The sequence below is a fragment of the Musa acuminata genome, chromosome BXJ2-11, assembly GCF_036884655.1.
Source record: "Musa acuminata AAA Group cultivar baxijiao chromosome BXJ2-11, Cavendish_Baxijiao_AAA, whole genome shotgun sequence".
In the NCBI taxonomy this organism is placed as follows: domain Eukaryota; kingdom Viridiplantae; phylum Streptophyta; class Magnoliopsida; order Zingiberales; family Musaceae; genus Musa; species Musa acuminata.
Window position 1 is genome coordinate 17,553,036 of NC_088348.1, and position 26,470 is coordinate 17,579,505.

Sequence of the window (26,470 nt, forward strand, 5' to 3'; positions counted from 1 at the left end):
CCCCAGGACTACTCCAAGAAATTCAATTTCCTTTACCGCAATTTTCATCTTTGTTGGGCTTAAAACAAGGCCATTCTCTTGGCATATTTTTAACATCTTGGTGAGGTGTTGCTCATGCTCCCTTTCGTTTTCTGAGAAGACAAGGATATCATCAATGTAGACTGCAATGAATTGTTCCGTACCTTTGAAGCAATTATCCATTTTTCTTTGGAATACAACAGGGGCATTTTTGAGACCAAATGGCATTGCAAGCCATTCATACAATCCTTCCGGTACCCAGAATGCAGTCCATTCAATGGAATCAGGGTGCATAGCGACTTGATGAAAGCCAGATTTTAGATCAAACTTTGAGTAAATTTTACTATTGCTGACCTTTTTGAGGATGGTGTTAATACCAGGGAGGCTATATTGATCCTTCTCCGTGATGTCTTTGAGCCTTCTGTAGTTAAAAACCATCCTTTCCTTCCCTTTTCTTTCCGCTCCTGTTATGGGGTCCACCGTGGTTCCTGAATTAACAATTATAGCAGTGGTACGGTGCTTGCTTTTGCTTGGTCTGATAACCCCTATTTCCAGTAATGCTCTTATATGTTTGGAAAAAGCTTCCTTTGCTTGTGGTGTCAAATGTCTGAGAGGCTTGTCTTCTACCACAAAATCTTGATTTTTAATTTCCAACTTGCATGTTATTTCATTTTTTCTCCAATGCTTGAGAGGGTCCTCCCCAATATAACCTTGGGCCTTTAGCTGGTCTAATAGGCTTCCGAACTTGACTCTTATTTTTTCATTGCTTTGCTGAGCTTCTGCAGAGTAAAATACTGACTCCTGGATTTGAATATAGTCATCCTCTTCCAAGTCTAGTTCCTCTATTGCTGCGGCTGTCGAGATATAGGGTAGAGTATTAATAGTTGTCAAATTTTTGTAGAATGTAACCGTGTTACCTTCGATCCTGACCCCTCCTTGCATTGCCCTTATGAAATTGCATCCTATTATCATCTGAATATCATCCCCTAGCTTCATTGAGAATGCATAGGTGTAGGGAATTCTAAAACTGTTGTTTCCAATAGTCATTTTGCCTCCCCTTAATTTTTTATTTGCTGTTGTTTTGGAGGTAATTCCGCTGAAATGTACAATATAAGGAAATCTAACCGAATTGCTATGATATTTATGCTAAGTTTGCTTTGTAAAACATCACTTACGGTTGAAAACTTGTGAGGAGCCCGAGGAAGGCAACCAGGTCAGGGAACCACAGTAAGACCTTTGACGCAAGCTCTCGAAGTTGAGAACGTAAGTTGATATAAAACAATGCATATTTAGCATATGTCTAAGCTTTGGGAAGAAGCTATTCAAAAATGGTATACAGACTCCCATACCTCCCATCTGGACTACCTAAATCTAGCGGAGACTCCAAAACCCACTAAGAAAGAACTAGCTCACAACATCTCTGTCATTTACGACCGAACTTGTCTTTCAAGTAGAGTAAATCTGAGAAACTTCAAACTTTTGCTTGAAGAAAACCGCAACCTTGAGCATAGGGTTAAGAACCTCGAATCCTCAATAACAACGCTGTCTTCCTTACTCATCAAGAACAAGCCTCTTACTCAAGCTGATGTTCAAAAATTGGTTCTAGAGATAACTAAGCAACCCAAACTCATTGAGGAAGAAGCCTTACGACTTTCACAGAGCCTGGACCAAAAACTCCAAAGGATTGAAATTCTATTATCCAAAATAGAAAAACAAATCTTTGGATGAGTCATATATCCTCCAGGAGTACCGAATCTTACAAAGAAGCTCTTAAAGCTACTGAATCTATTGAACCCCCATCACTTGGGTTTCTCAAGACAAGTGATTTTCAGGGAACTCTTAGCCATCAGGTAGCCGTAATCAAGCAGCATAACGTACAAATTCAACTTCTGGTACAAATTGCTGAAAACATAAAAGAAATACGAACGGAGCTACAGACAATACGGGAATTGCAACAATCAAAGGCAACGCAATCCCAAGTAGTACCAGACGAACTCATCACCAAACTAGCAAACCTCAACCTAGGCCCCTCTGAAAGGCCTAAAGAAACAAAAGGAAGAATATTAGTCTTCAAAGACCCTATAAAAATCTTCCAAGAAAACAGAAGATGACTTCCAGGACACAGACCCAAGAGGTATCTACGTCAACTCCTCTTGTAGAAGACCAAATCAGGAACTACAGAAGAAACCAGAGGAGAGTATTCAACGCTAGAAGACGACTTGGGCGACTCATCTTCAGAAATACAGACTTAAACGCGCAGGTTCTGGAACAACAAATAGACCCTCAAGCGCAGCTGCAATTATCCATGAGGGAAAGAGCTGCAATAGCACCTGCCGAAGTATTATACCACTCGAGAAGAGATGATGTGCATCACAGGGTCTATACGCATCGATCTGAAGAAGCTATGTTGGTCACCAACAATCAAGAAGACAGGGCTTTCATTCAGGAGCCAAGCTTTGACCAATTGATCAGGAGCGGGATGAGGTATATTCATCTCGGGATCCTACAAACAAGGGTCCAGACACTCCATAGACAGGAAGAGGGAACACTGGCACTATTAGTGTTCCGAGACAACAGATGGGCTGATGATAGGTCCATCATTGCCACAATGGAAGTAGACCTGACTAGAGGAAGTCAATTGGTCTACGTTGTACCAGACACCATGATGACGATAGGAGATTTTTACTGTAATATACAACTTTCTATACTAACCCGTGGATATGACACATGGCAGAATGGAGAGGCAAATCTGCTAATCACCAGGGGAATGGTGGGGCGACTTTCAAATACCCCGAATGTCGCCTTTGCATATGAAATTTCAGGGGTGGTGGATTACTTAACAAGCCATGGCGTAAGGGCCTTGCCAGGAAGAAGGTATTCCACAGCAGAAATCAGAGGAAGAGACTGGATGATCAGACCCACACAGGTCTCAATTCCCATACAACCTGCCGAACTCAGGAGCCGAAATCTGATTGACGGAAGAATTTCAATTAGCTTCGACAATTATAAAGCAGCATCAACATCCAGCAGGATCCGTTACAACAACGCGGATGACGAAACATTCAGCGATGAAGAGGAAATCCGAAGCCACACAATAGCTGTCAACATTCAATTAAATGACAGCGAGGACGAGGCTGAGGAGCTAAGGGAAAACCTTAATTCCTACTTCCAAGGCACCCACATCACAGAAGAGGAAGTAGAGATGCCGTACCCTCGGAAGCGTCAAAAGGAATTAATCGCAGCAGGACTAGAGGAGGAACTGATAATGGAATACCCACAGTTAGTAGAGATGCCGTACCCTCGGAAGTGTCAAAAGGAATTAATCGCAGCAGGACTAGAGGAGGAACTGATAATGGAATACCCACAGTTAGCAAGGCTATCTCAACAGGTATATTCATCATCTGCTATATCAAATTACAGGCCACCGACGGACTCAACCATGGGACCCATAAACTATCCCCCGGCTGTGAACATAGAATCCACAAGCCAGAAACCAGAATATGAAGGATACTCAAGACAGCCAAGGTTCAAGGCGAAGAACTTCTCGGAAGCCTGGAACCTCCCTTCGGCTTTCCAACAGCAAGGAGCGATGTTCATAATCCCATCCCAACTGGGAATGTTCGATGAAGTGTTTATGAGGTGGGAATCAATAACAAAGAATTTAGTATCTTTACAAGGATTCACAGATCCTCTAGCAAAAATGGAATTTATTGAAAATCTGCCCGGAGAAGCAGAGAAACTAGCGTGGATCCAATGGCGGATGGCCTACCCTGAAGAATACCAACTACTGCTAGCTAATGCGGATGGAATGGGAGGAACACAAAATATTCTCTCACAACTGAGGACGATTTTTATACTAGAAGACCCGTTTCAAGGATCTACGACAGCACAAGAAGAAGCTTACAGAGATCTCGAAAGGTTATCTTGCACTAACCTCAACCATATTATTCAGTTCTTAAATGATTATATGAGGTTGGCATCCAAAACAGGTAGGATGTTCTTAGGACCAGAATTATCCGAAAAGTTATGGTCCAAAATGCCAGGGGAGCTAGGAAAAAGGATCAAAGAGGCATTTGAAGCAAAATACAGGGGAAACACCATAGGGGTAATCCCAAGGATTCTCTTCTCCTACAAATATTTAGAAGCAGAGTGCAAGGATGCTGCGTTCAGAAGAGCATTAAAAGACCTATCCTTTTGCAGTAAGATTCCTATCCTAGGATATTACAACAAACCCGAAAGAAAATATGGGGTAAGAAGATCAACTACCTACAAGGGTAAACCCCACTCATCTCATGCAAGAATTGAAAAGAGGAAGCATTTGATAAGAAATAAGAAATGCAAGTGCTACCTTTGTGGAGAAGAAGGGCATTTTGCAAGGGAATGCCCTAACGACCGAAAAAATATTAAAAGAGTAGCAATATTTGAACAATTGGACATTCCGGAAGAATACGAAATACTATCAGTACAAGAAGTAGAGAACCAAAGCGACGCAATTTATTCAATATCTGAAGGAGAAGATACAGAAGACCTGCAGCATGGTATTCACTCCTTCACTCATAAAATCTTTGCTTTAATAGAAGATAGTAGAACTTGGTGGATAGGACCTGAGACAGGATACCGAGCAAGGGTACAAGTTTCCCAAGAACAAGCTGAGTGCAGACATATATGGGAAATCAACACGGAGCTACAACCAGAATTTGAAGGATGCAAGTGCTGCAAGAGAAAGTCACAGAGAAGGCATAGGAGACACTGTCCCTTATGCAAAATCACTTCGTGCGGAATGTGCAGCATATATTACTTTGACAAAAGAACCCCCGTAATGATGGAGGAACCACCAAGGTATGAACCTAAAAACTTGCTTCAAACACAACAAGATTTCATTAATCATTGTGAAGCAGAAATAAGAAGGCTCAAAATGGCGGTTGAATTTGAACAACAAAAGGCTAAGGAGCTTGAAGAAATGCATGCTCAATCCATAGCCACAGCCCAAGAAAATCTCCGTTTACAAAATGAGGTTGCGGAACTAAAAGCAAAATATGATAAATTGGAAGGAGAGGTACTGGAAGTAGATCGGTTGAGGCTAGAAAAGGCAGACCTCCTAAAAGAGATACAAAGACTGGGAAAAAGAAAGATGGAAAAGAGCGAAGAAGAAGAAAGTGAAGGAGCTCTCGTTCTCTTAGAAGAAGAAACCCAGAAGATCCTTTCTATGGAAACAAAGGAAACGGGAGGATCAAGAAAATCGAAGAATATGCTCTTCAATCTAAAGGTACATATGGAAATTCTAAATATTCCCCCTTTTGAGGTTAATGCTATATTAGATACAAGTGCAACCACTTGTTGCATAGATGAAAAGGTTGTACCAAAAGCGGCAATGGAGGAAAATCCTTATATTGTACATTTCAGCGGAATTACCTCCAAAACAACAGCAAATAAAAAATTAAGGGGAGGCAAAATGACTATTGGAAACAACAGTTTTAGAATTCCCTACACCTATGCATTCTCAATGAAGCTAGGGGATGATATTCAGATGATAATAGGATGCAATTTCATAAGGGCAATGCAAGGAGGGGTCAGGATCGAAGGTAACACGGTTACATTCTACAAAAATTTGACAACTATTAATACTCTGCCCTATATCTCGACAGCCGCAGCAATAGAGGAACTAGACTTGGAAGAGGATGACTATATTCAAATCCAGGAGTCAGTATTTTACTCTGCAGAAGCTCAGCAAAGCAATGAAAAAATAAGAGTCAAGTTCGGAAGCCTATTAGACCAGCTAAAGGCCCAAGGTTATATTGGGGAGGACCCTCTCAAGCATTGGAGAAAAAATGAAATAACATGCAAGTTGGAAATTAAAAATCAAGATTTTGTGGTAGAAGACAAGCCTCTCAGACATTTGACACCACAAGCAAAGGAAGCTTTTTCCAAACATATAAGAGCATTACTGGAAATAGGGGTTATCAGACCAAGCAAAAGCAAGCACCATACCACTGCTATAATTGTTAATTCAGGAACCACGGTAGACCCCATAACAGGAGCGGAAAGAAAAGGGAAGGAAAGGATGGTTTTTAACTTCAGAAGGCTCAATGACATCACGGAGAAGGATCAATATAGCCTCCCTGGTATTAACACCATCCTCAAAAAGGTCAGCAATAGTAAAATTTACTCAAAGTTTGATCTAAAATCTGGCTTTCATCAAGTCGCTATGCACCCTGATTCCATTGAATGGACTGCATTCTGGGTACCGGAAGGATTGTATGAATGGCTTGCAATGCCATTTGGTCTCAAAAATGCCCCTGCTGTATTCCAAAGGAAAATGGATAATTGCTTCAAAGGTACGGAACAATTCATTGCATTCTACATTGATGGTATCCTTGTCTTCTCGGAAAACGAAAGGGAGCTTGAGCAACACCTCACCAAGATGTTAAAAATATGCCAAGAGAATGGCTTTGTTTTAAGCCCAACAAAGATGAAAATTGCGGTAAAGGAAATTGAATTTCTTGGAGCAGTCCTGGGGAATTCCAAGATCAAACTACAACCCTATATCATTAAAAAAATCACTGACTATCGGGAGGAAGACCTTACTACCAAGAAAGGCCTCAGGTCATGGCTAGGGATCCTAAACTATGCAAGAAGCTACATACCCAACCTGGGCAGACTCTTAGGCCCGTTATATTCAAAAACAAGCCCAACAGGCGAGAAAAGGATGAACAATCAAGATTGGGAACTGATCAAGAAAATCAAAAGCTTAGTACAGAATCTTCCTGACCTGGAAGTACCTCTTGAAGACTGTTTCATAATACTAGAAACAGACGGATGCATGGAAGGATGGGGAGGAATTTGTAAATGGAAAAAACAAAAATATGACTCCAGAAATACTGAAAAGGTATGTGCCTACGCTAGTGGAAAGTACAATCCCATCAAGTCTACTATAGACTTTGAAATGCATGCAGTTATGAAAACCCTGGAGGCATTGAAGATCTACTTCCTTGACAAAAAGGAAATCATTATTAGAACAGATTGCCAAGCAATAATAAGCTTCTTCAACAAGTCAGCTCAGAACAAACCATCCAGAGTCAGATGGATGGCCTTCGTAGACTATATCATTGGGAGCGGCGTGGAAGTAAAATTTGAGCACATCGAAGGAGAAAGTAACATTCTAGCCGACTTTTTATCAAGACTAATAAATATTTTGGTTGCAGGATGGCCAAGCGAATCATTACTCCTAATCCTGGAAGCCACCCAGGAAGTTCAAGCCAAACCAAACATCAAGGCTGCTACACACTTGAATCAACTAATAAACCAGGCGACCTCCTCCTGCAATACCAACAGGAAATGGACAAGCTCAGAACCAGGACACGTGACAGACTCTCATTTAATGAAGAGGGATTATCTGAAAGAAGACTTGGATCAATTCAAAAAGAAGCCTCCCGACAAGCACTTGAAGCATTGCAGCAATTCTTCGACATCCACTTAATCAAGACCAAAGAGTATCAGAGAAGGAGTGATGGAAAGGACAACTGGTACAGGGACTGGTTACCAGTCGTCCTTCAACAGCAACAACAACTGGAGGAGGCCCTATCTCTGGTAAAAGATGTCTCACAAAGGACAACCAGCTTCAGCCTTTAAACAGCTGGAATATATACTTTGCTTAGCCGCCAAGCAAAGACAAATGGTGTGGGACAAAATATTTGCTTTTCTTAGCCACTAAGGAAAATGAGTTGAGCCCCGGGGAGCCGCTCATAGTATCACCAATAATTGTGCCAAGGAATATGCTTTCCTTCGTCAGGAAGTTAGAGAAATATCTGATGAAAGGATAAGAATGCGATGGGGCCCAATGTGCACCCGGTTCTATCCTCTTCCTCTATATATTCTCTAGCTTAGTCTCTTGCAAGACATCGGTCTAAAAACCAGAGTCTTACTTGAGCAGAAATCTATCCTCTTGCTTATCCTCTGTAAGCATTTCAAGCTTTGTTTATTGTAAGAATTTTAAGCTTTCTATAGTTCTTTGTACTTATCATTTCTTACTTGGATCCCGCTTCCGCTTCCGTCGACTTTCTGGATAATTCTGGTTCAAAGCGAAGAACTTCTCGGAAGCCTGGAACCTCCCTTCGGCTTTCCAACAGCAAGGAGCGATGTTCATAATCCCATCCCAACTGGGAATGTTCGATGAAGTGTTTATGAGGTGGGAATCAATAACAAAGAATTTAGTATCTTTACAAGGATTCACAGATCCTCTAGCAAAAATGGAATTTATTGAAAATCTGCTCGGAGAAGCAGAGAAACTAGCGTGGATCCAATGGCGGATGGCCTACCCTGAAGAATACCAACTACTGCTAGCTAATGCGGATGGAATGGGAGGAACACAAAATATTCTCTCACAACTGAGGACGATTTTTATACTAGAAGACCCGTTTCAAGGATCTACGACAGCACAAGAAGAAGCTTACAGAGATCTCGAAAGGTTATCTTGCACTAACCTCAACCATATTATTCAGTTCTTAAATGATTATATGAAGTCTAGCCGGCAAACAAGGGTCCAGACACTCCATAGACAGTTCATTCAGTCTTCTCTACTTAACATATTTTTCTAAAGAAAGGTTTGTTGCAAGGTTCTTTATGTATCTATTCTGCCAAGATGCTATATTGGCCTTTGCCATTAAGCATGTGATTAACTGGTACTTCCTGCTTGGAAATATGACTAAATTGTTAGCAATTTATCACTCTGAGGAATATAAGATAGTATCAGTTAATAAGTTGTTTGGATGATTTGTTGTGAATAACTTGTTAAAGAAAGTAGTACCACTTGTTGAATTAAATGCCATGTTTCGTTCTGTGATTTTATGTGCTAGTGTTGCAAACAAATGTAATGGTTACCATACACTTGGATTTCCTTGTGTTGCTGTCATGTCCCTAGTGTACTACTTTTAGATTTTCCATATATCATATTTTGGCTTCCCATGTCTGTATCCATTTTTCATAGGATTGAGGTCGAAATTTTACACACATAAGCAACCTGGTGACAGCAAGTTGGAATTGAAGAGGAAACTAGAGCAAAATCATGCTTGAGAGACTGTAGATAGTATTATCGAAAAATTGTTTTCTTAAAAGTAACCCCCAACGCTGATTAGGAAAACAACCATAAGGAATCAATTGTTTAGTTTGAGCTATCAAATCTAATTTCGGTGAAGAAAAAAAGGATATAATTAATCAACTATCTGCTCCGGCTTTAGTTCTGCATCTTTTCTTTATGGTGGAACGTTTTGGTAAGGGGAGGTAGCCACTTGGTTACCCACATAGCTTCCTCTATGCATGTGTTGACTCCTCTACACTAGTGTGTTATGTTGCCCTATGAATATTTTGTAACCACTTTGTTGGCCTTTGAATACATTGGAACCACCTCATTTTACCAGAAAATGGTCCTATTTTCTCTGTTATTGGTACACAAGTAAATCATCATATTTACCACTTAATTATCTGGTTAGAAAACTACCTCTTAGGATGTAGTAGACTATTAGATGAGGATGCAGATCATGTTCATCAGGGTATGTAATTTCTTGGTACTCTTGTTTGAATCAAAAGTAATATTCATGTGAGTTGCAGGGAAGACTTGGCCAGGTCTGTAGAGGCTTCAAAGGTACGGAACAATTTAAAGCAGTTTATACAGACGACATCCTAGTATTATCTGAAAATACGAAGGATCATGCTAGGCATCTTCATAAAATGCTAGAAATCTGTCAAGAAAATGGATTAGTATTAAGCGCGACAAAAATGAAGATTGCAGTCAAAGAAATAGAATTCCTAGGGGCAGTATAGGCATCGAATAAAGTCTCTCACTAATATCTTAATTTTGTGGTTCTTTTACAGCTTTGCATGCTGGCTGGTTTTTGAGCTCTTTCTTTTGTTGTCTCATTGTTAATTGCACGATATCAAATTACAAGACTTGCTTTAATTGTTTTGCAAGGATATTATATGACTTTTGTCCCATTGCTTCTTCCTGTTCAACAGATCGGCCAACAGCAGAAGAAAGAGAAGATTAAGCTTTAATCGTAGGTAGATCGCAATGTTTTATATTCATTCAATCCCGCATCTTAAAAAGTTTTCTTCCTTCTCTGTTATATATATGTATATATATATATATATGTATACATATATATACATATATGTATATATATGTATATATATACATATATGTATATATATGTATATATATATATAATTGATTTGATCCAATCAGATCAATAATTGAGATTAAAAGAGGAAGTAAGATGATCCATTTACGATTCTCTTCTCACATAGGTTGGATTCCTAAAACATGAAGAAACCAGATCATGACTTTTGTCGGACATGTCAAGTCAGATTGGCTTGCTCTTGGGATGATAATGACAATTAGTACAAGGTAATTGGCTTGCTTTCCATATGATAGTGACAATTGACATCAATAATAGTTCTAAGAACATGCTTCATACACCCCACCATACTTCCCACCATGACCAACTTGATCATAATTGTTCCATTAGTTAGTCATGGTCCATGTGCCATAGTAAATGAGAAAGCCATCATCCCTGCTACTACCAACCATAATGATGAGAAACATGTCACGATTAAAAGAAAGAACATCACATAGCTTTTCGACAAATCCTTTCCTTTCATGAGGAAAATTATAATATGGCTGTCTGTATTATAGCCACAAAATGATTACACGCGAGAAAGAGAGTTGACAAGAAAGTATTTTTATTTCACTCAATATTTTTCACCAAAATAATATCTTCTATCACATCTTCAAACCATCATGCATGGACAAAGCTTCTAATGATCATGAATGCTCTCTCTATCTCTCCGTATATTCGATTAGTCATCCTTTGTTCTCATCAGCAAAAGTATACATGAAGAATCGTTCACTCCAAGTAGCCTCCACATAGTTTTGTCCCTAAACACCAAAATATTCCTCAAAGGTGTGTCTTTCGTTAGGTTTTGTTCTCTTAATCCTCGATCGATTTGAAACTAAATGGATTCATCAAATACGTTCGAATTCGCGAGACAGCAGTGGAGAAACAATCATTGCTAGGTGAACATGGATTTTGTGGAGTAAAACAGTCTGATCGATCAGTTCTTTTATGACAAATGTAAAAGTATTTCTGCATCTGAACCTTTGAAGTATATATATGTATATGGAGGCTCAGATGGAGGTGATATCTGTTGAATCAACGCCCCATCATTCAACTTGGAAACCAAGGAAAGGGGAAGGACGCATCCTTCATCAAGTCTCCCAACTCCCACTGCGCCACTCTCATGTTCTCACCCTCCCAAAACACTCCACCACCATCACTCACATCAACGCCACTCGTATCGTTCATGGCGTTCTCTTCTTGACTGCTCTCGAGAGGGGGCACGAACAGCTCGCATCCTGCACCCATGAGGCCTCCCTTCACCATCGGCATCTCCATGCCAACTTGAGCTAAATCTTGTGGTTCGTGGAAGTAGGAGTCTTCTACTCTGGTCACGCCACAGCCTGCGGCGCCGGGAAGGGGCAGGAGGTCGTACTGGTTCCCTACAGAGAAGCCATGCACGGACGAGGAAGAAGAAGACGAAGGTGGTGATGAGTGCGTGTACACGGACTGCCTCTGGTGCTCCTTTGCACCGGCGAAGCTTCCAATTGCTGCTTTGGGATTTGGATCTCCGGTGTTGGTTGAGTTCTTTAGCCTCTTCTTGATGGTGGAGTTCCAAAAGTTCTTGATCTCGTTATCAGTCCGCCCAGGCAAACGTGACGCAATCTGAGACCACCTGCAAGAGCACTGGATTACGCGAGAACGAGCATGTTAAGAAACAAATGCTCTGATAGGAGCAATCTAAGTTTTATCGCTAACCAAAGGACGCCATGCGACCCTTATATTGAAATGGTTCGTGCATATATTTCACGTAATAGTGATAATTGCCGACAATTCAAGATTTAATCAAATTCTATCGAGCAACATTACGTTAACAAAACCGACCTCCTTGTTTCTTAGAATGTTTCCGTAAGCACGAGAAAGCTTTTATGTTCATCCGCATTGCCGTGCATGCATAGGTGTACTCATTTTATCTGGTCACATATATAAGAGCTGAAATCTTTTAAGATTGTGATTATTTATAACTTAATATTTAATCGAGCTTAAACTTCTGTATATGGTAATATTATCTTAACAAAGTCAATCGACCTCCTCCTCGTTTCTGAGCATGTTTGTATAAGGATCAGAGAGCTTTACCTTCATCCGCATTGCAATGCACGACAAACATGATGTAGATGATGTAGAGAGAGAGATGAGAACCTGTTGCCGAGGATGGAGTGCAGGTGGACGATGAGCTCTTCTTCTTGGGGGGAGAACGCGCCGCGCTTGAGATCAGGCCTCAGGTAATTGATCCAGCGGAGGCGGCAGCTCTTCCCGCACCGCTGCAAGCCGGCATTCCTCGCCACGTCGCTCCAACAACCTTGCCCGTTCCTGAGCATGTAGTTCATCAGCTTCTCGTCCTCCTCCGGTGACCACAGTCCTTTCCGCAGCTTGCTGTTTCCGTCGACGTTGGTGCTGTCGCCGGTCAGCTCATTCTTCCTCATCATGATGGCCGGATCCTGCTTCCAGATCTCGTTGCAGTGGGATCGGTCACTTCATGCGGATGGAGGGAAGAGGTAAGAATATATATTCACAGTTGAGCAGGAAAGATGGAAGAGAGAGAGAGAGAGAGAGAGAGAGAGAGAGAGACGTAGTGATGATGATGGTGATAGCTGTGAACTTTGCTTAGAACACGGAGAAGGGAATAGTGAGGACGCCACTGTTTCTGTTGTTAGGTCGAACAGGTAACGATTTGGACGTCGACATTGGAAGTCTCCACTTATCTCTCTCTCTCTTCTTGTCTTTGACTCCAGTTCTTGTCTTTTTCGATGCATTTACCTTCACTCACAAGATAATCATGGAAAGGACGAGAGAGACGAAGAGAGAGAATGAGAGGAGAAATAAGATAGTGAGGGAGAGAGAGAAGTGATTGTATTGTGGTGGAAGCCAAACTATTTGCTTGGACTTCACATAATCTCCTCTTTTCTCTTCTCACCTCTCTCTCTCTCTCTCTCTCTCTCTCTCTCTCGTCATCATGAATATGGATTTGAAAGAGATGAATGGAATAGAATATGTGTTATTACAAGCCTTTGCATGTAGTCTACGCATGCAATTCATTACTGCCCATGCATGCGTCTTCCTTGCATGAAATGTGAGTGCTGTTTTGTGCACGCTAGAAACACACTTGTCTCACCTCCATCCACGTAGAGATTTATAGAACGAACCTCGGTTCATTTTCTCAATCATCAGCTGTGTGATATCTCAATTTACTTCCACATTTAATTTAAGTCTAAACATCTTAGACTTATTGGGTCAATTCTTCCATTGAACATGACCTACAAAACATATTATAATAGATTATGATCGAACATTATGAGATGTCTAAACTAAAAAAAGGATAAGTTTGGAGGCATATCGTAGCATGAAGCCATCGTTGGTTGGCACTCAAATGCATATTTGATTCTAAACTTTGTTCGGCTTATATGGGGAGAAGATTATGGCGATCCGATTGAATATCATTACACATATGGGAGAAGAATGGATTGATTTATGAGCTTAGATAGAGTCTATCAGTTGAAGTGTCATGGATCCGTGGCTCAGGTTTATCATATTGGCGAATTAGTTGTCCTATTCGATTAGATCATAATAAACAATCTCATAGCGTATCCAATATTGAATATAGTGAGGAGATCAGGAAGGAAATAGATATCTTACTATGTGGATAAAGGCATTTCATGCGTGGAACAAAGACATCATGTTTTCAAAGTAGAAAAGATGATGATATTTTAGTCTTATAATGGATATTAAGTAAAAATTAAATTGATTTATATCGTTAGATGGATCGATTATTATTTACTTGAGTTTAAACATCTTAAATTAATTCTCTCGTCAGATGAAATCGTGACAGTGACGATGAAATCAGAAGCTTCTACGGTGAGTTCTGTGGAGGTTGGTTGAGAATGTCTCATCCAAGCTTTAGCTCACTGGTTGGTGAAGTTGTTTCTTACAATCTGAGCAATGTGGATTCTAAATCTTTTACCGAGTTAGTCTTTTTCTTCTTCTTCTTCTTCTTCTTCATATCTCGCAAAAAGTAGGAAAAATCAGGAACCTATTCATTGTTTCAGGGACTGAAAATTTTAAGCCTGGTAATGTCATCTTGGGGGTGTATATATATTTATATATATATATGTATATATATATATATGTATACATATATATATGTACAAATATAAATACATAAAAATATATACATATATGTATATATATGTATATATATATATATATACATATATATACATGCATATATATGTTAGGATCGAGAGCACTAAGAGGGGGGGGGGGGTGAATTAGTGCAGCGGAAAACTTTCTGCGATTAAAATCGAAAGTTGCGTTCGAACGATAAAAACGATTTCTGTGTAAAATCCGATTCTAAGCAAGATGATATTAAAGTTAATCTATGCAGGGAGTTTGCAGCTATGATGAAAACCAGAATATAGGCGCAAGCTGAAATCCGACGTTCGTACGAAGAAACTGATTTACGTCTAAGTACTGATTCGTAAATCACTTGATTAGGCAAGATGCAGTTTAAGCAAGAGTATGAAGGCAGTTTGCAGTTATGGTAAAGCTCAAAACGTAAACGCAATCTGCAATATGATGATCGTACGAAAAAGTAGATTTACGTCTAAACGCTGATTCGAAAAGTAAAAGGTTTGAAACCCAATCGTAAAAGCGCAGAAGGAGGAGGTTTGCAGTAAAGATAATATGCTCAAAGTAAATGCAAACCGAGATTTAGAGTGGTTCGATCAATCTTGACCTACTCCACTTTTGGCTTCCTCCACCGACGAGGTCACCGACGTCAACTAGAGGCCTTCCTTCAATAGGCGAAGGCCAACCACCCTTTTACAGTTTCACTCCTTTTGACGGGCTTAAGAGACAACCCTTACAAAAATTTTCTCTCCTCTCTTTACAACTCAAAACTTGAAGAATAGAGGGAGGAGAACTTTTGGCCTTTACAACAATTTTGAGCTCTAAGAATCACAAAAAGACATCAAGATTTCGAGTGTTAGTTGCTTCCTTTCAGTGCTGAATGGGTGGGGTATTTATAGGCCCCAACCCAGTTCAAATTTGGAGCTCAAAACTATCAATTCCCGGAATTCCGGGATCAGGCGGTTGCACCTCCTGACTGGGGCGGTTGCACCGCTTGGCAAAGCTCGAAGACTGAGCCTCTGGGCGGTGCCACCTCTGTCAGGAGCGGTTGCACCTCTCTGCCAGAGCTCGAAGACCGAGCTCAAGCGGTTGCACCTCCTGACTAGGGCGGTTGCACCGCCTGCTAGAGCTCGAAGACCGAGCTCAGGCGGTGCTACCTCCTGTCAGGAGAGGTTGCACCGCCCAGTCTCGCTTGGAGACAGAGCCCAGGCGGTTGCACCTCCTGGCTGGGGCGGTTGCACCGCCTAGTCTCCTTGGGAGACTTAGCCTAGGCGGTTGCACCTCCTGGCTTGGGCGATTGCACCTCCTACAGTAATCAGGGTCCAAATGGGTAGATCCATTCGGTCCAAATTGGGTCTTTCAGGGGCCCAATTGCCCCAAGATTAAGCCAATGGGATCACCTCCCATTACCAACTTAATCATTGTGCTAACTACGATAAATCCTAAGACAATTTCTACAGCTTGCTCCGGTGCGTCAATTGCATCTTCTGGTGAGTTTCCGGCGAACTTCCGTCGATCATCCGATGAACCCTCGGTGATTCTCCTGCGGACTTCCGGCAAACTCCTGGACTTGCGACGATACACTTGGCGAGTTCCGACGAGCTTCTTTGGCAAGCTTATGGACTTCTCGGATTTGTTCCTGCAGAACCTCCGACGACAGTCCGAACTTCTGTCGAGCTCTCGAACTCCCAACGTGATCATTATCATGACTCCGGGGTAACTCTTGCTGCATGTCTTACTTTCATTGTAGTTAATCCTGCACACTTATCTCAACATATAGGTTAGACAATAAATAACAATTGACTTCATCATCAAAATCCGAGATTCAACAATCTCCCCCTTTTTGATGATGACAATCAATTGATAATGGAGTTAACCTTAACTCTCCCTGTTTACATGCCATACTTGAGATAAGTCATTCTTGAATTCAAGACCTAAGAATTCAAGTGACATCTCTGAAGATGATGTCAATACTTGACATTCATTCTTACATAACAATTTTGAATGATGGTAATTGTAACAATTCATCATATTGTAAGATATCAACATGTAAAGCTGTGAAGTAAGATTTTGATATCATTAGCATCAGTGTTTATAGCATATTCTATATATGGCATCTGTTCATATATCTCTTGATGATGCAGGCATGGCATAATCATAGCATCAGTGTTTATAGCATCGAATCAATTCATATATTTCTCCCCCTTTGTCATCAATAAAAAGCATAATAGATGTGATACCACGAGAACAATATAAGCAAGTTATCAAGCATATAAAGGAAGGCATGATACGTATAATGCTTTGAATACTTCTTCTCCCCTTTTTTGTTATAATCCTTTGTGCATGAAGGAGGAAAGTCATTTTATCAAATCCATTTCGGAAAAAATATTTTTCAAAAGAGTGTGTTTGATTTTTGTCATTCCAACTGTTAAGCGAATCCGAAAATGAGATGAATTCTTTCATGCATTCGGACAAGATTATGCTACAGTTTTTCAAAAATCAAAACATTTCAACACATGGCAATCAAGTGATCCAATAATTTTGACTAGTTTATCTATTCGGACACATCAACATTCCTAATCCTCTTCTTATGAAATCAAATTGTTCTTCACTTAGAGGTTTTGTAAAAATGTCAGCTAGTTGATGTTTAGTATCAATGAACTCTATGGTTACGTCATGATTAGTAACATGATCTCGTATAAAGTGATGTCTAATATCAATGTGTTTTGTTCTTGAGTGTTGTATAGGATTCTTAGTCAAGCATATTGCACTTGTGTTATCACATTTAATGAGAATATTCTTAAGATTAACTTTGTAATCTTCTAAGGTGTTTTTCATCCATACAACTTGGGCATAGCATGCACTTGCTGCAATATATTCAGCTTCGGTTGTTGATAGTGCAACCGAGTTTTGTTTCTTAGATAACCAGGAAACAAGGGTATGTCCTAAAAATTGACATGATCCTGATGTGCTTTTTCTATCTAGTTTACAACCAGCAAAGTCCGCATCAGCATAAGCAATTAACTCAAAATTCTTTGATTTTGGGTACCATAATCCTAGATTTGTGGTACCATTAAGATATCTAAGTATTCTTTTAACTGCTTTGAGATGAGATATCTTAGGGTTTGATTGAAATCTAGCACAAAGTCCTACACTGAACATGATGTCTGGTTTGGTTGCAGTGAGGTAAAGTAAACTTCCTATCATACCCCTATAAGTTTTTTGATCGAAGCTTTCTCCACTTTCATCAATTTCTAACTTAGTAGAGGTGCTCATAGGAGTGTTAATAGCCTTTGAGTTTTTCATATTAAACTTTTTTAATAAATTCATAGCATATTTAGTTTGACTAATAAAGATGCCATTACTTAGTTGTTTGATTTGCAAGCCTAAGAAGAATGTTAATTCTCCCATTAAGCTCATTTCGAATTCAAGACTCATAGTTTTAGCAAAAGATTCACAAAGAGATTCATTCGTAGAGCCAAAGATAATATCATCAACATAAATCTGGACAATGAGAAAATTATTTTCAAAATTCTTGATGAACAATGTAGTATCAACCTTGCCTTTTGTGAAATTATTTTCGATAAGAAAAGAACTAAGTCTCTCATACCAAGCCCTTGGGGCTTGTTTTAAACCATAGAGAGCTTTAGTAAATCTAAACACATGATTAGGGAGGCTATTATTTTCAAATCCAGGAGGTTGTTCAACATAAACATCTTCGGAGATAAAGCCATTTAGAAAAGCGCTTTTAACATCCATTTGAAATAGCTTAAAATTATTACTACTAGCGTAGGCAAGGAGCATCCTTATGGCTTCCAATCGAGCCACAGGAGCGAAGGTTTCTTCGTAATCGATACTGTTAGGATCGGAGCGGCACTAAGAGGGGGGGGGGTGAATTAGTGCAGCGGATTAAAACTTCAATTTTAATCAAAATCTTTCGTACGTTAAGAACGAAACTTGAGAAATTTAACTTGAAGGCGTATTCTTAAAGTTGCGCAGCAAGAGTAATAAGGAACTAAAGCAGTAAGAAGATTTGCAGTAATGTAAATGACAATAATAAAAAGCAAACCAGAGATTACGCCGATTTTTAGAGTAGTTCGGTCAAATGACCTACTCCACTTGCGAGGCCCCTCTTCGATGAGGCTCCCACCTTCCACTAGCAAGTCTTTTGAAATGGAAGGGTAAACACCCCTCTTACAACCTTTTACAAGCAGCTCAACCTCTTACAAATTTTCAATAAGAAAGAAGGAGGAGAACTCTCTAGCAAATTGAAAAGAAGACTTGCTAAGACTTTCTAAGACTTTTCTCTCAATCAAAATGCTTCTCAAAAGTTGTAACCTCAGTTGAGATTTGAGGGGTATTTATAGGCCTCAAGAGGATTCAAATTTTGGGCTCCAAAATTTGAATTCTCTTAGGGTTCCCGGTGTTGGAGGTTCCACCGCCCAGCCAGGCGGTGCCACCGCCCAGCGCTCGGGTGCTGGACGGTGCAACCGCCCAGCCAAGGAGGTGTCCCCGCCCAGCACTCGGGTGCTGGGCGGTTTCACCGCCTAGCCAGGCGGTGCCACCGCCTGGCTTTCCGATTCATTGGTTTGGCTTAATTTTAGCCCAAACCAAATCTGACTTTGGGCCCAGTTGGCCCCTAACCAGGATATAGGATTATCTCTTAATCCTAATCCTAATTACAGGTGAACTACATAACACAAAAAAAACATCCTAAGCAAGTTTTTTTAACCGCGAACGTCGAGTCTTGTTCCGGCGAGCTTTCTGACGAACTTCTTCCGACGGACTCCCTACAAGCTCCCAATCTTTGTGATGACTTTAACGAGTAGCCGAGCCTTCTTGGTGATCTCCGCGAGCCTCCGACGATTTCTTCGGCGAACTTCCGACACGTTCCCGATTTCTTCTCGGATGGTTCCAACAGCATCTCCGATGATTCTTCGGTCTCTTAAACGTCCATCGAGCTTGACTCCGGTATCCTTGCTTTATGTTTTCTGGTTATCGTAGTTAATCCTGCACACTTAACTCAATAATATGGATTATATCAATTAACCCACCAATTGATTATATCATCAAAATCCGAGATTCAACAATCTCCCCCTTTTTGATGATGACAATCAATTGATGACGGAGTTAAACATAACTCCCCCTATCTATATGCCATATTATGAGAAGATAAAAAACACTTGAATTCCATCCCATTGGATTCAAGCATAACCCGATAAGTTCTAATCGTAGAACTTATCGTTATCCTCATTAAACAATAGTAAGTATGAAACTTCGATGAAAATCATAAGTTAAATGATACGGGACGAATTTTGCTACGACAGAAGATAAAGATTTTCAATATAAATTTTATGATATCAATCTTGTGATATTTTCAAGGATTTGCAAGTCATATAAGACATTTATATCACACAGAAGATAAAGATTTTCAATATAAATTTCATGATATCAATCCTGTGAAATTTTCAAGGATTTGCAAGTCATATAAGATATTCATATCACACAAGTTTTTGTAATTCATATTAGTCATGCTATCGTTCTGGTGTAAGTCATCACTTCTCCCCCTTTGTCATCAACAAAAAGAGACAAGCCAGCTAATTGATGATCATAGAAAAAGGTTTAGCATTTATCAAAGTTCATCATTCAAATTTGCCAGAAATAGTTTATCCAAAAGACATCATCATCTATGCAGATTAAGACAGTAGTTATCTAAAGGAAAGATCAGTTATCGTACAATCGATGACAAACATGAACTTGTTTTTAAAAGCAAACAGAATAAAAAGATACATCAATTTAATCCTTAGGAGGTAATCCATAGTGCTGATACATGATATCTATTTTTTCATTCATCTGTCGTAGTGTCTTCAAAATTTCAACTTGTTGATTCTGAATTTGTTCTTGCTGTGATTTGATCTGAGATAGCTCCGCCATAATGATATCTTCAGAGGAGGAAACAGGAGCTGAAGGTGCTGCTCCAAAGGGACTAGGAGGAGGAGATTCATTTCCCATAAGAATTGGTGTTTCGGGTTGTTCTATTGGTGTAGGAATTGGATCCGTCCTTCTAGGCTGCCTAACCCATATGCCATTGCTAAAAGTGCACCTAAGTTTTTTCAGCAGGTTTTTATTTATTATGTTATATCGATCATTTTGAATAGATTCTTCATCGGGTGGAATGCAAATGTCATAGGCATGAAGAATTCTAGTGATTAACCTCCCATATGGCAATATAGTATCTTTAGTCATAATTTCCTGCATGTGTTGGCGAATCAAGTACCCAAAACAATTATGCTGACTGGTCATAATCCAATACATGGTTCCTATCTCTATTTGACTTACTTCGTCAAGATGAAATTGTTTGGGGAATATGATGCTTGTGATAATGTGATGAAGAATTTTAGAGTTGAAAGGCATTAAGTGTTCACAGCTCTTGGGTAGGAAGTCAAGGTTTGGATTTGCAAAAATTGTTTTCACGGCTTCGGAATAGGTTGCTCCTATTTTTTTGACGTCCCATTTACCTTTAAAATAGCATCCCCTATCTTTTTCAGTTATGCCAATTAGCTCACAAATGGTGCTGTCAAATATTCTAATGGGTGTTCCTAGAATGTAAGTGCTTAGGCTATCATTGTCTTCATATAGGTTGGCATAGAACAATCTCACTAACCGTGGATAGATTGGTTCATCTATTTGTAGTAGAGATAGAGCTTCTAGGTGTGCAAACCACCTAATGGGTTCTAAGTCCTCTAGTTCATCCAAATCAACGTATTTTCCCTTATGGACACATCGTGTTTCAAATTTTGGAAAGCTAAGGGCTACCTCTTTTGATCTAAACAGGTCATGGTTATATGAATCTCCTTCAATCTTTATTCCTTTTGATCTCTTAGGAGCCATTTTCTAGACAACATGATGATGAAACTGTGAAAAAATAAGCAAGAGAAAGAGAAAAGAAAAGAGGGATTTCAAGTGTTACCTTGTGGAGATTATGTTGAGAGATGGAAAGCTTGGACCACCAAGAATCCTTCTCCAATGTTTCTAAGAGTTAGAATGAGGGTTAGAGGGAATGGGAGAGGGTTTTTGAGAGGTTTTTCTTCGGGTTGGGGGCGGTGTCACTGCCGGCCCTAACCCCTCGGGTTAAAAGGGTGACTCGGTCGGTGTCACCGCCTGGCGCCCGAGCGCCCGTCGGTGCAACTGCCAGATTTGGCGGTGCCACCGCTGGCATCACGCGGAGGAAAGAAAAAAATTTTCTTCCTTCCTTTTGTTTAGCTTCTTCCCTCAAGATCATAATTTATACTTTAATGGATCATTTTGAATTGAAGAAGAAGGAAGAATTCAAATTCATAAACGAAGGGAAAAGAACGAGTCCTTTTTGTGAAGTTCATTTTAGGGACAATTTAGCATGCCTAATTCCCTTCGTATGAATTCAAATTAGTCTTCATTCAAGGCTTTTGTAAATATATCTGCTAATTGATGCTTTGTGTCAATGAATTCTAGAACAACATCATTGTTAAGAACATGATTGCGTATGAAATGATGCCTAACGTCGATGTGCTTAGTTCTAGAGTGCTGAATTGGATTTTTAGTAAGGCATATGGCACTAGTATTATCGCATTTTATGGGAATATTTTCAAGGTGAATTCCATAGTCTTCTAATGTATTTTTCATCCAAATTACTTGTGCACAACATGCACTTGCAGCAATGTATTCGGCTTCCGCCGTAGATAGTGCGACTGAATTTTGTTTCTTGGAAGTCCAAGAAACAAGTGCATGTCCTAAAAATTGGCATGTTCCGGATGTACTTTTTCTATCTATCCTGCATCCGCCAAAATCGGCATCTGCATAAGCTATTAGATCGAATTTTTCAGATTTTGGATACCACAATCCTAAATTTGGAGTTCCTTTAAGATACCTAAATATTCTTTTAACACTCTTAAGATGAGATAATTTAGGATTAGATTGAAACCTAGCGCAAAGTCCTACACTAAACATAATATCCGGTCTAGTCGCAGTGAGGTAGAGTAGACTACCTATCATTCCCCTATATGTTTTTTGATCGAAACTTTCACCATTTTCATCCATATCTAACTTAGTCGCAGTACTCATAGGGGTGTTTATTACTTTTGAATTATCCATGTTAAATCATTTTAACAATTCTAATATATATTTAGATTGGTTAAGAAATATACCATCACTAAGTTGTTTGATTTGTAATCCCAAAAAGAAAGTTAATTCACCCATTAAACTCATTTCAAATTCAAGACTCATACATTTGGCAAATGATTCACATAGTGATTCATCCGAAGAGCCAAACACAATATCGTCAACATAAATTTGCACAATAAGAAAATTATTTTCAAAATGTTTAATAAACAATGTAGTATCAACCTTGCCTTTGGTAAAATTATTTAAAATAAGAAAGGAACTAAGCCTTTCATACCAAGCTCTAGGAGCTTGTTTTAAGCCATAGAGAGCTTTAGTCAATTTGAATACATGATTAGGAAGAAGAGAATTTTCAAATCCGGGAGGTTGTTCGACAAATACTTCTTTGGAAATAAAACCATTCAAGAAAGCACTTTTAACATCCATTTGAAATAGTTTAAAATTATTACTACTAGCATAGGCAAGGAGCATCCTTATGGCTTCTAATCGAGCCACGGGAGCGAAGGTTTCTTCGTAATCGATACCTTCTTCTTGGTTGAAACCTTTGGCCACTAATCTAGCCTTGTTTCTAACCACGATACCATTTTCGTCTTGCTTGTTTCTAAAGACCCACTTAGTACCTATGACTAAGTGGTCACTTGGTCTAGGAACAAGTTTCCATACCTCATTCCTCTCAAATTGGTTCAATTCTTCTTGCATTGCAATGATCCAAAAATCATCTTTTAAGGCTTCGTCAATGCATTTAGGTTCAATTTGAGAAAGGAAAGCGGCGTTAGCACAGAAATTTTTGAAAGAAGAACGAGTTTGAACCCCTTTTGATGTATCTCCTATAATTTGCTCTTTTGGATGAGTATCTACATACTTCCATTCTTTTGGTAAAGAAATTTCGGAAGAAGATGCATTCAAATGGCTATTTTGAGGAGAGAGTTCATTTAAATTCAAATTATCAAAACCAAGATCATCATCAAAATCATTTTTCTTTAAATCGGAAATTTCATTAAAAACTACATGAATAGACTCTTCAATGACTAAAGTTCTTTTATTAAAAACCCAAAAAGCTTTAGAAACGGAAGAGTAACCAAGAAAGATGCCTTCATCGGATTTAGCATCAAATTTTCCTAAAGCATCCCTTTCATTTAAAATAAAGCATTTACAACCAAAAACTTTAAAATAGGAGATGTTTGGTTTTTTGTTATTCCATAATTCATAGGGAGTTTTGGATAAGGATGGTCTTATTAGGACTCTATTCATGATGTAGCAAGCCGTATTTACGGCTTCGGCCCAAAAGTACTTAGGTAAACTATGTTCATTCAACATAGTTCTTGCCATTTCTTGTAGGTTTCTATTTTTCCTTTCAACTACTCCATTTTGTTGAGGATTTCTTAGAGTTGAGAAGTTGTGATTGTACCCATTACTTTCGCAAAAATTTTGAAAGTCACGGTTTTGGAATTCACCACCGTGATCACTCCGAATTGATGAAATCATGAAGCCTTTTTCGTTTTGAGTGAGTTTACAAAATTTAGAGAAACACTTGAAGCAATCACTTTTGTGAGCTAAGAAATAGGTCCAAGTGTATCTAGAGTAGTCATCCACAATCACAAAAGCATATTTGCTTCCACCTAGACTTGTTGTATCAATTGGTCCAAATAAGTCCAAATGGATCAATTGTAATGGTCTAGTAGTGCTAATTTGATTTTTTGGTTTGAAGCTTGTTTTTATTTGTTTGCCTAGTTGACATGCATCGCATACTTTGTCCTTAATAAACTTTATATTTGGAATTCCTCGTACTAATTATTGAGATGAGATCTTAGATATTGTTTTCATGCTTGCATGGCCTAATCTCCTATGCCAAAGCCAAGCATCATCATTTACGGCGGAGAAGCACATTTCATTACTTAGTTCATCAAGATTGATGGTATAGACATTATTTTATTTTAAAGCAATCATAGTCATGTTATGATTTGGTTTTTCAATAATGCACATATTTGATTCAAATCTAACGATGTAACCTTTATCGGAAGTTGTTTAGATCTTTCGCCTCTTGAATAGCAGTGACTTTAGGATCCCAACTCTTAGGAAGGGATCTTAGAATCTTATTTACGAGCTCAAAATCCGAAAAACTTTTTTCGAGTCCTTTTAGACCGTTGACGACATCCGTGAAATGGGTAAACATGTCGCCAATAGTCTCACTCGGTTTCATCCGGAAAAGTTCAAAAGAGTATAACAAAAGATTGATTTTTGACTCTTTCACTCTACTTGTGCCTTCATGAGTCACTTCGAGTGTGTACCAAATATCAAATGCGGTTTCACAAATCGAAACACGATTAAACTTGTTTTTATCAAGTGCACAAAATAAGGCATTCATAGCCTTTGCATTAAGAGCGAAAGCCTTCTCCAAATCATTCCAATCGATCATTGGAAGAGAAGACTTTGAAAAACCGTTTTCGACAAGATTCCAAAGTTCAAAATCCATAGAAATAAGAAAGATCCTCATTCGGGTCTTCCAATAGGTGTAGTCCGTCCCATTGAACATGGGTGAACGTGTAATAGAATGGCCCTCTTGGTTTCCGGCGTAAGCCATCTCTCTAGGGTTTTAATCCGTTTGAGAGTTAACCCCGCTCTGATACCAATTGTTAGGATCGAGAGCACTAAGAGAGGGGGGGGGGGGGGGGGGGGGGTGAATTAGTGCAGCGGAAAACTTTTTGCGATTAAAATCGAAAGCTGCGATCGAACGATAAAAACAATTTCTGTGTAAAATCCGATTCTAAGCAAGATGATATTAAAGTTAATCTATGCAGGGAGTTTGCAGCTATGATGAAAACCAGAATATAGGCGCAAGCTGAAATCCAACGTTCGTACGAAGAAACTGATTTACGTCTAAGTGCTGATTCATAAATAACTTGATTAGGCAAGATGCAGTTTAAGCAAGAGTATGAAGGCAGTTTGCAGTTATGGTAAAGCTCAAAACGTAAACGCAATCTGCAATATGATGATCGTACGAAAAAGTAGATTTACGTCTAAACGCTGATTCGGAAAGTAAAAGGTTTGAAACCCGATCGTAAAAGTGTAGAAGGCAGTAAGCTTCAGAGGAGGTTTGTAGTAAAGATAATATGCTCAAAGTAAATGCAAACCGAGATTTAGAGTGGTTCGGTCAATCTTGACCTACTCCACTTTTGGCTTCCTCCACCAACGAGGTCACCGACGTCAACTAGAGGCCTTCCTTCAATAGGCGAAGGCCAACCACCCTTTTACGGTTTCACTCCTTTTGACGGGCTTAGGAGACAACCCTTACAAAAATTTTCTCTCCTCTCTTTACAACTCAAAACTTGAAGAATAGAGGGAGGAGAACTTTTGGCCTTTACAACAATTTTGAGCTCTAAGAATCACAGAAAGATGTCAAGATTTCGAGTGTTAGTTGCTTCCTTTCAGTGCTGAATGGGTGGGGTATTTATAGGCCCCAACCCAGTTCAAATTTGGAGCTCAAAACTGTCAATTCCCGGAATTCCGGGATCAGGCGGTTGCACCTCCTGACTGGAGCGGTTGCACCGCTTGGCAGAGCTCGAAGATTGAGCCTCTGGGCGGTGCCACCTCTGTCAGGAGTGGTTGCACCTCTCTGCCAGAGCTCGAAGACCGAGCTCAAGCGGTTGCACCTCCTGACTAGGACGGTTGCACCGCCTGCCAGAGCTCGAAGACCGAGCTCAGGTGGAGCTACCTCCTGTCAGGAGAGGTTGCACCGCCCAGTCTCACTTGGAGACAGAGCCTAGGCGGTTGCACCTCCTGGCTGGGGCGGTTGCACCGCCCAATCTCCTTGGGAGACTTAGCCTAGGCGGTTGAACCTCTTGGCTTGGGCGGTTGCACCTCCTACAGTAATCAGGGTCCGAATGGGTAGATCCATTCGGCCCAAATTGGGTCTTTCAGGGGCCCAATTGCCCCAAGATTAAGCCAATGGGATCACCTCCCATTACCAACTTAATCATTGTGCTAACTACGATAAATCCTAA

General features: G+C 39.8%; 1 protein-coding gene across 1 annotated transcript; it reads right to left on the bottom strand.

Moving 5' to 3' along the window:
• Nucleotides 1-11,143: 11,143 nt before the first annotated feature.
• On the bottom strand, nt 11,144-12,645 carry LOC103974672 (transcription factor MYB46-like). Its single transcript, XM_009389544.3, has 2 exons — nt 12,327-12,645; nt 11,144-11,802 (listed from the first exon to the last, which is right to left on the bottom strand). Exons 1-2 carry the CDS (start codon nt 12,611-12,613, stop codon nt 11,238-11,240), a joined length of 852 nt encoding a protein of 283 aa, XP_009387819.2. The 5' UTR covers nt 12,614-12,645; the 3' UTR covers nt 11,144-11,237.
• Between the last annotated feature and the right edge of the window lie 13,825 nt (nt 12,646-26,470).

Bases quoted from the DNA above. Each gene is read 5' to 3' on its own strand.
- LOC103974672 (XM_009389544.3), bottom strand. From the start codon at position 12,613: ATGATGAGGAAGAATGAGCTGACCGGCGACAGCACCAACGTCGACGGA. The intron at 11,803-12,326 runs GTTCTCATCTCT...GTGCTCTTGCAG, and splicing joins CACTCCATCCTCGGCAACAG to GTGGTCTCAGATTGCGTCAC.